Genomic DNA, 10,858 nt, shown 5'->3' with positions numbered 1-10,858 from the left:
TGTGGCTGGCTGGGCGTATAACACTGTGTGTTTTTACCGTATGTGTGATTGGATGCTGCAGATGTATGCGTGAGCTGGGTGCATATGAGTACATTTGTGTGCCCTCTCCATGAGGGCAGGCACGTGCGCGCGTGTGTATGTGTACGTGCTCTATTAGACGTGTGCGTGCGTGTGTGTGTGTGTGCGTGCGTGCGTGCGTGTGTGTGTGCGCGTGCGTGTGTGCGTGTGTGCGTGTGTGTGTGTGTGTGTGTGTGTGTGTACTCTGTATATGTCTTTGTGTGTGTGTGTGTGTGTGTTATGGGTATATGTGTTCTGAAAGCTCTGTGTGTACATGTACGTGTTCTGTAGGCTGTGTGTGCTGTGTGCATGTGTATTGAGTGCACTGCAGTATGTTTGAGTGGTGCAGTGTGGCTGGGCTGCAGTGAGAGCCTGTGCTGTGCTGTGCTGTTATTAATTACGTGTTCTTCCTGTCAGCCTGTCTCTTCTGTGCCTGCACAATACTCTCTCCCACAGCCAGCCAGCCAGCCCTGATGCATGTACACACACACACACACACACACACACACACACACACACACACACACACACACACACACACACACACAGACACACACACAGACACACACAGACACACACACACACACACACAGACACACACAGACACACACAGACACACACAGACACACACAGACACACACAGACACACACAGACACACACAGACACACACAGACACACACACAGACACACAGACACACACACAGACACACACACAGACACACACACAGACACACACACAGACACACACACAGACACACACACAGACACACACACACACACACACATGGCAGAAACACACACACACACACACACACACACACACACAGTGACATGGCAGAGACACACACAGTGACATACCACGTGTGCGGGTACATGCTCACATGACATGACATGGCGCACACATGCACGCACACACACACACACACACACACACACACACACACACACACACACACACACACACACACACACACACACACACACACACACACACACACACACACACACACACACACACACACACACGCGCGCGTGCACACACACATAATGACTTTGCACATGCACTCTGAGCTTTCTTTGAGCTTTTCTTCTAGATATCCACTTTTGCAAGTGCACCAACCCGGTAACGCTTTAGAATAAGGTTCTTCTAATAAGCGTTTATAGTCACTAGTAAGCAGGTAGTAATACCCTTACAAGTGCCCAATAACATGCTTATTAACTTTGTTAACATGCTTATTAACGTTGTTAACATCTGATGAGTAACTTTATTTGAGTAAAAGCATGAAAATCGGTACACTTGACAGCCATCTTCAAAATTTATTTTTTTCGCGACGCCTCCATATCTAGTATTAGTCAGCATATCAAGACGGATATGTGTACCGATTTAAATAATAAGACTAAAAAAAAAAGCACTATAAACACATAATAAGCAGCTTATAAGATGTTAACAATGTTATTAAGCATGTTATTGGGCACTTGTAAGGGTATTACTACCTGCTTACTACTGACTATAAACGCTTATAAGAAGAACCTTATTCTAAAGCGTTACCACCAACCCCTGTACTCTTACACGCTCACTACTGTAATGTTTGTGAATGTGTTTCATGCTGTGTTTCACGCTTGCATGTGCATGTATTTGTCTGTGTTGAGCGGTGTTGGGTGTGTTCAATGCAGCAGATATGTTTGCAGGAAACGGTGTGTGTCTGAATTTGAAGGGGCCCTGTCTTCACGCTGTCACGCATGATTATTGATTTGTGTTGTCACCTCTCAGTGATTGAGAGTGCTTGGATGGAAGATGTGTCGTCTAACCGTGCTGCTTTTCCCAAATAAAAGAGTTGGTAGCGGAAACTGGAACAGGGTTGTTAGGTGCGTGCTTGTGCATGTGCTTGCACACACCTGTGTGTGCGTGTGGACAAAGTTTGGGAGTGTGTTGGTGATCGTGCATGTGTAATGCTTTTACCTGTGTGTATCTAATGAAAGGGGTTATAGGTGTTCAGCTAGAACACAATTTCATCTCCAAAAAGTATCTTAACAACATTAGTTTCACCAGTGTCCAATTAGCCATTTAGTCTCCACTAAATTAATTGAAAACCGGAAAAGCTCATGTGGTCATCGGTTTATCATATTAATGTCATGTTTTTTATGTATTTCTGTTTGTGTCGGTGCAGTTGCGTTACATTGGAGGGTTTAGCTGTTTTGCATGCATGTTATAAAATGACCTGCCGGGAAATGACAGGAAAATGGTAGGCGTGTGTATTTTGGCTTACTCTGTTTGTTTGACTGCATGCACGCGCAATGTGTATAAGTGTGTATGTGCACATAAACTGTAGGTGTGTATGTGTTCTGAAAGCTGTGTGTTTTCTGTGAGAATTGCAAAATTACCTAGTGGGAAAAGTCTGGAACACACTACACTTGTCATTGGTAGCTGAAATGCCCGCCAAAAGAGTTCCTCAAACACTTCCAATAAGTTGCGGTTTGGGTTCCATGTAAAATTAAGAGGAAACTCGCCATACAGCACAGTAAATAGCACTGTGAAATAACATTCAGACATGTAAAATGCACTGTGTACAATGACTGTGTGCCGTCGACACTCTGGGTGACTGGTTTGTCTGACTGATACATTTCGGGAAGTGACACATGTGTCTGCCTGATGGAGACCATTTAGGGGTGTTTTTTATGAGTGGTGTTTGTAATCAGCGTGCGATGCGTCTGCAGATTTGTTTGTGAAAAGATCGTTTAGCTGCAGCTGTTAAGTCTGTTTTCATTCATTGATGTGTATCAGTTAGCATGCTTGACGTAAATCAGTCTGTAGTCTAACAAGTCATACATCCTCCTCATTACTGGGTAGGCATGCCATATGTTACGTAGTGTAAAGCAATCAAGACATTTGAACACATTCTTGTAGTCTGCATAAATATTGCCTATACTTTTTGACTGCCAACTCTCTTGTGTCTGCAACTTTATCTGTACTGATTTGCATTACTTATCAAGACTTGGCCACTCCTAATGGGCGCTAATGGATAGGTGGTCCCACCCTTTTTACGTTTCTCACACACACACACACACACACACACACACACACACACACACACACACACACACACACACACACACACACACACACACACACACACACACACACACACACACAAGCGCACACACACACACACACACACACACACACACACACACACACACACACACACACACACAAGCGCGCACACAAACGCGAACACAGACACAGACACACACACAAGCACACACACACACACGCACACACACACACACACACACACACACACACACACACACACAAGCTCTCACACACACACACACACACACACACACACACAAGCTCACACACAGTAGAGAAATCCACTACATACAGATACAGATCTACTTGAGCTGCTAGACCACAGGTGATGCTTCAGCAAGTTTAAAGTGCACTTAAATCCCTCAGTGAAGTGAAGTGTATTTTGAGCACAGGTTACGATGTCAAGATGCCACAGTTGTTCACATCAGAGGTGTAATTCAAAGAGACAGATATTCAAGTCAATCCTGAAAATGGATAGTTAGAAGGCTCTTCCGTGATTGGTAAAGCGAAGTACACACACGCCGCTTCTCGCTTACTCACACAAAAGTTGACATTTCAGTTGCAGTCTGAAATGACTGATGTCGCTCAACTAGTAGTGAGTTACCAGTGTGTGAGTGTAGCCTAGGCTCGTTTGTGGATACAAATTCAGAAAGTAGCCCAAAACTTCGACCATTGATCAAAACATAAATAGCTTTGCAGGTCCTGAACTTGTTTCCTGAGCACTAATGAGGTCACATCCTCCTCCTGTCCTCTCCTCCGGTCTTATTTGTGTTTACTAGGCAAGCCAGCCATCGCTCACCGCGACCTGAAGTCCAAGAACATCCTGGTGAAGAAGAACGGGACGTGCTGCATCGCCGACCTGGGGCTGGCCGTGCGCCACGACTCGGCCACCGACACCATCGACATCGCGCCCAACCACCGCGTCGGCACCAAGAGGTGAGAAGACTGGGGTCTACAGTTTATCTAACTGTTGCAATGTATTTGCAGTGTACGGTTTAATATTGCGCCCAACCACTGTGTCATCACCAAGAGTTGAGGATGGGGTCCTCATGTTTTAGTCTTACATATAATAGTGAATTTTCTTTCTTTTCTTTTTTTTTTTTATATTTTTAATGGGATTTTAATGCCTTAATTGACAGGATAGTATGAGATGCTGACAGGAAGTGAGTGGAAGAGAGAGATGGGGGAGGACTGGGAAATGACCCCGTCCGGACTCGAACCGGGGTCCCCATGGGCATGAAAACCCAAATGTGGGGGGCTTAGCGTGCTGCGCCACATCTCATATCTCATATCATGGCTGCCTGCTTCTATTGAGCTTTTTCACATGTACAACAAATCCAGTGCTATGTTGGTGATGCCCAGGGTTTTTCCACCAGAGAGTGTGGATTAGTGACCCAGTGAACCTTTTGGACGGCGCCCAAAAGATATTTTGACTGTTGATTTCCTGTTTGTCCCTAATGGTTTAAGGCGCGCCTGCTTTTGCCAGACGGCCATTTTGGCCCGCGGCAGCTGTTCAGTGGCTTAGGCAGCTGTTGTTTGTGGCTGGAGGGCTCAGCGACTGACTGCCATCTTAAAAGGTGAGGTAAAAGAGCAGAGAAGGTTCGCACACTCCTTTGGAGATTTTTCCTCCTTTTCTTTCTTTCTTTCTTTTTATTCACTCATTGGCATGATCAAAGAAATATCCAAAGGAGTGTGCGAACGTTTAAAAAAAAAAAAAAAAGCTTTTTTGTTCAGCACCAGGGATTTTGCCCAATTTAAGCCACAAGTGAACAGAACAGGGAACCTATCTATGAATGGAACGCACAAGTGTTAAGGATGTAAGGGTTTGAATGAAAGAAAGATGACGGCCTTCATGCAAGTATGCTCATTATGTAGGAGTTTTGTGAAAGTTTGAATGCTCTTCAGTCCCGTTTTACGTGCATGGGTCTACATTGACTTTTCTCCTGACTGATTGCACCTACACACAGACACACATTTGTGTGTGCATGGCTAAATACCTGTGTGTGTGTTTGTGTGTGTGTGCGTATGCATATGTGCGTGTGTGTGCGAGTGTGTGTGTGTGTGTGTGTGTGAGAGAGAGGCGGGGCGGGGGGGAGAAAGGGAGAGAGAACGGAGATGGCAGGAGTATGAGTCATCCTCACTGAAATTCCGGTCTCGTACAAATGCTCTCTTAGTAGACACACACACACACACACACACACACACACACACGCCACCCTGTTCCACAGTACCAAGCCCCCTGTTCAGAGTTCAATTCAGGTCACACACACACACACACACGCTCTCTCTCTCTCTCTGTCACTCTCTTGCTCTATCTCACTCTCTCTCGCACTCTCTATTGTGTGCACACACACATTCACACAGTGAGGCAGAGAGGAATCGCGGGACTGTTTTTTCGGTGTGGAATCTGAGAACGAAAAAAAAGCACTGACTCTTGTGGAAAAAAAATCTGCTTGGAGGCAAAGTGTTGCGTTGCTCGCAAGTCTCTCCTGCTATATTAATATTGTTTTCCCTCCACTACGTGCTGTCTGCGTTTTATAATCTCAAGCAGGTGGAGAATGTGGAAAATGTGAGCAACTCCAAACAAAGGATCATCCACTAAACGTGCACACATAGACGTGCATACATAGACACACACACACACACACACACACACACACACACACACACACACACACACACACACACACACACACACACACACACTGCTACTCTCCTTTTGTCTGTGGGAGCTTGTTTTGGGAGTGTGTGTTTGTGTGTCTTCCTGGCAAACACTCACATGCACACGCAGACACATATGCAAACAGTACAGCAAAGCTGGTAGATATCCTCTCCCTGGCTGGAGTGTCTCTCTGATGCACTCCCTCCAGTGGCTGCCTGGAGAGCTGTGTCTAAAATGAGTCTTTAATCTTGCACTTGAAATGACGTATTCATATATGTGTGGAACATTACATACAGCTAGATGAATGCAATGGTGTAATTAAGTTAATATGCAGCTGTCTGTGCCTCTTTGCCAGTTTATTCTTTGATTTTAACGATATGTATTCCACATCACAAATTTCTAGCCTTGCAATGCATTCACACCTCCAGCGCCACATGGAAATTGTGACTATTAATCTACACTTTGTTCAGCAGAATGAATGTAAATGCACATAACAGATGTGAGTCTCGTGGATCAGAAAGCCAGCAGGTGTACCTGTTAATTATCACAGCATGCTTCCAATTCCACTGAGTAATGCGTGCTCACTTTGGATTGGGCCAAATGTTGCTACAGCACAAGTCTTCATTATCCTTTCAGGAACACACACACGCACTACTCTATGCAGAAGCTGGAACAAGCTACAGTATTTTTGGCAGATTAAAACGATTTACCAATTATCACTCTCAAGACACCATCCAAATAAGGTGTGTGTGCGTTTGCATGCATGCCATGTGTGTGTGCGTGTGTGCGCGTGCGCATTTGCACGCGCTCACTCTCCTAGTTATTAGTGGGCTCTTGTGTGCTTGGGGGAGCTTTGGCAGAACCTTTTTCCAAGTGGGTTTTTGCGACAGGATAAATTGCTGTACCAGTATCTGTACTCTGGCTCTTGTTTTTGGGCTCTCTGAGGACCAGATGTAATTTTCTGCAGGACAGGCTGGCGTAGGGTACCGTTTCACTGTCTCGCTGGTAAACTGACCATTCCAAAAAGCTGTTTTCACTTTATAAAAAAAAAAAACGTTAAGCTGTTCTTGCAGTACAAAACAAGAACCTTTCCTCAGAATGCAAGTATCGGTGCCACGCCCTCCTGTCATAGACTTAGTTCCCCAGACGCGAGTGTGTGTACAGTATGTGTATTGTGTTTTTTGTGTGACTGCGCAATAAGTGCCAGGTTGATCAGCTGTCTTGTGGGGTTCTTTTTTTTTTTTTTTTGGCTGGAAGCGACTCTTTTGTTTAGTCTGCCTTTTTAATATATTCACCGTGTCTAATTACTTTTATGCTCCTGCATAAAGTAGATCAGCGTGGAATAAATAAGTTTGGCGCTGCCCTGTGCCTGTCTGCTGATATTTGGGAACAGAAGTTTAGTCGTAGACAGGCAGCCTGCATAATGAATCTCATTATTTGTGAAAAAGAGAGCGATAGAGAGAGAGTAAAAAAGCGAAAGAGAGAGAGAAAAAGCAAGAGAGAGAGAGAGAGAGACGGGAGAGCGAGAGCGAGAGAGAGAGAGAGAGAGAGACGGAGGGAGAGGGAAAGAGAGCGAGAGGTGGAAAGAGAGAGAGAGGGATCAAGAGAGAGAGAATAAGAGGAAGAGAGAGAGAGAGAGAGAGAGAGAGAGAGAGAGAGAGAGAGATGAAGAGCAAGAAAGAGAGAGTGAGAGAGGAAGTCATGGGACTGCTTATGTACTGAGGGGAACATTTTGCCTTCTTCAGAAGTTCTCCGCAATTTAATTTCTTTAAATGTTCCAGCCAAGATGAACAAAGAGAGGTTGTTGCATCTTTCTTCCCAATGTGTTCTTTTTTTAGCTCATCTGGGTGTTTTGTGTTGCCGCAGGTATATGGCCCCAGAGGTTCTAGACGACTCGATAAACATGAAGCACTTCGAGTCGTTCAAGAGGGCGGATATCTACGCCATGGGCCTGGTCTTCTGGGAGATCGCCAGCAGGTGCTCCATCGGAGGTGAGCTCTCTCTCTCGCTCTCTCGCTTGCTCGCTCTCTCTCTTGCTCTCTCTCTCTCTCTCTCGCTCTCTGCATGTAGAAATATTTGTTCCCATCTATTTTGTCATTATTTCATATTTTTTGTCATTATATCTTGTCATTATTTTGTCATTTGTCAATACATTTCATCTATTTCGTCATTATTTCATATTAGTCTGCCATTTTGATTTGCTGTTTTTATGTCCTGTGGTCACACAAAGCCACCAGCTCCGAGCAAAAAACTCAGACGGCTGGTGGGACTGATGCAGATTAAAAATTGATGTTTGCTTGTAGTGAGAGACACTTGATAGGACATCAAAAAAACAAACACGTCTGTCATGAACTGGATGATACCCCCAAATCAAATCAACACTCTCAGGGTGTACTTCAGTAGCAGGAAAAATAAGACAGACAAAAAATTATACATTCAAATATCTGGCAGAGTGGCTGTAAATGGACAATAGTAGATGGTGCATCAGGATGTTTGGCCAGCAGTGTTTAGATCTTAGCGCCCGCACGTGGACCTGCCAAGGGCCTGTGAAACATAGAGCCTTCACGGACACAGAGCCAAACGGTTAATAAATGTATCAATGTTACAGCTGTATAAGAAGTCGATTTAAGCCGGACTAATATAAGACTAAGCAGACAGATGAAGACCTTGCATGGTCAAAACATGTTGACTTTTCAACCATGATATGAAGGGCTTATTTGCAAAACGGTGTATTCACCATTTTTGACTTTAGCATTTTATTATTGGAAATGACTTTCCAGAGATCCTATCTCCTTTGTGTGAATTGTTGCCATTCAAATATTTTGGAAACATACTTTTTTAACCTTTAAAAAAAGCATCAAAGAGGGTGGAGTAATAAAGAGGATTCAAAACGCGCCCACCCAATGCAAAAGAGTGTGCTGAAGTTGGGTCTCCTAAGGGGGCGTTGTCCCCTCATTCTTCTTCTCTTTTTGAGGTGTTTGCGCAAGAAGTGCGCTACCGCCATCTACAGCGCTAAGGAGACTCCATTTATTCTCAACCTCAAGACTCCGAAGGTCTCCTAAAGGGGCTTTCACCTAGCCTGATAAACCAGACTAAATGTGGATGTCTAATTTAGTCTGGCCTCGATGCATAATACATCCGAAGATTGTTGATGAGAACAACCTTCCCTCAAAACCCTGCCCGCTTTGATTCAAAACACATCTTTGCGTTGTAATTGGTTTGCCAGATTCATGGCATTCTGGCTTCATTGAATCATTATGCGAGGCCAGACCCACCCGTAGACAAAACATTTTGCCGTCCAGCGGGTGGCGCTGGTTCACCAGGCTAGCGTTCACCCAACATAAAGTGGATACCGGAAAAGAACCAGAATGACGCATCTCTGTCTAAAAGATCTGTGACTGCATCTCATGTTCATATCTATGGCTGTCTGTCACTGTCTGTGTATGCAGGTATCCATGAAGACTACCAGCTGCCGTACCACGACCTGGTGCAGTCGGACCCGTCGGTGGAGGAGATGAAGAAGGTGGTGTGTGAACAGAAGCTGCGGCCCAACATCCCCAACAGGTGGCAGAGCTGCGAGGTGAGGCGCACACACACACACACACACACACACACTAGAGTGTGGCTCGGGCCGTTTTTTTCTGTTCGAGCCCGGCCCTCAGCCGACAGAAAAGTGATCGACACCGACCCGAGCCCGAGACTAATTAAAATGTTAGTGTCCGAACCCGTCCGAAGCCCGAGACCACTGTAATAACAACAGAACCTGTGCGCAAGCAAGCTTTTCTATGTGGGCTCCTCCATACTCAAAATAGCACGTGATAAATAGCCAGGATAGGCAAAGACGTTAGGATGAGGCAATTTGCAGTAGCCTAATTTAGTTACACACGCATAGTAAGTATAAACACACACACACACACACACACACACACACACACACACACACACACGTGACAGCGCAGCTTATGTTTCTATGTACGAGTTATTGAGCTGGTGAAGGATGGTTGCCCGATGCTCTTGTGAACTTATTATTTATAAAAACGCGCCGTTGCCGACAGCACTGAGTTATATCAGCTGTCAATCAATGCCGTGCGGAGAGAGAGAGAGAAAGCGAGATAGAGAGAAAGTTTAAGTTTCCAACTTGCTGCAGCATTCCAACGGGACTCCGCGTGCTTTATTCGCGCTCTGCTTGCCTTCATTGCCCGTTTGACAGCGCCAGGTTAAACTGAAAATGAACAGCGATTTGGGAGGTGGTCACCAAGCAATCTGCGCGAGAGAGTTACACCAGGCGCGAAAATGAACAGCGATTTGCGATGTGGTCACCAACAATGCAATCTGCGCGAGAGAGTTACACCAGGCGCGTGCACGCATCATTCACAATGTATGATGGAATTACTCGTTTGATGTGGACAAGATAATTTATTGGTCTCCGCCATTGAGTGTGGTGGCGTTGTTGTGAAGGATGTTTGCCGAATTAGGTTAAGTTTCGGCGCTCTTTTCTCTGCTGATAGACGACCCCAGCCATTTAGAATGTAAAGCCGTCTATTCTTAAAACAATGCAAAACGCCACCAATGAAAATGTGAACAAACGTCCATAAAAATGACAGCCAATGCATTTTCAAATAAGATCTGGGATTGATTTTCGCGGCTCACTTCTGAGGGGAAATGTGGCTTGCTGCTTGCCCGAGTCAAATTTGTCAGTAGGCTAAATAAACAACGACGCATGGGGTGCCGGGTCAGCCAGATGGAAAAAAAGAGATCTTGATGTAGACGTGCCCATAGCCTTGCCTACTTGGCGTGATGCAGATGACTGTGCTACGTGTTCATTGAATATGTATGTAGGCATGGCAGATTTTAAATGCAGGTCTGTTGATTGTGTTGGGCTATAATATTTTTTCTATAACCTTGCGAGTCGCCAAGTCAGGCGTCTCGCGAGCTGCGCAATGAGTAACAGGGCTATAAGCTAACCCCGAAGAACAGTAGCCTGTTTGGCCCTCCAAGAGAATGCCATTTCCCCTGGTGTCCATGCGGTCAATATAAAATCAGG

General features: G+C 45.2%; 1 protein-coding gene across 3 annotated transcripts in view; it reads left to right on the top strand.

The window, feature by feature from the left end:
- Nucleotides 1–10,858, top strand: part of tgfbr1b (transforming growth factor, beta receptor 1 b) — an 85,337-nt gene that overhangs the window by 57,904 nt on the left and 16,575 nt on the right. For all 3 annotated transcript variants that reach the window (XM_063207220.1, XM_063207219.1, XM_063207221.1), the window contains 3 exons: nucleotides 3,932–4,088; nucleotides 7,681–7,805; nucleotides 9,264–9,394. In XM_063207220.1, the coding sequence (XP_063063290.1) occupies nucleotides 3,932–4,088; nucleotides 7,681–7,805; nucleotides 9,264–9,394 (413 nt within the window). The remainder of the gene's footprint in view (nucleotides 1–3,931; nucleotides 4,089–7,680; nucleotides 7,806–9,263; nucleotides 9,395–10,858) is intronic.

Source organism: Engraulis encrasicolus, chromosome 9 (assembly GCF_034702125.1).
Source record: "Engraulis encrasicolus isolate BLACKSEA-1 chromosome 9, IST_EnEncr_1.0, whole genome shotgun sequence".
Taxonomy (NCBI): Eukaryota; Metazoa; Chordata; class Actinopteri; order Clupeiformes; family Engraulidae; genus Engraulis; species Engraulis encrasicolus.
This window is presented reverse-complemented; position numbering and strand designations above follow the sequence as displayed.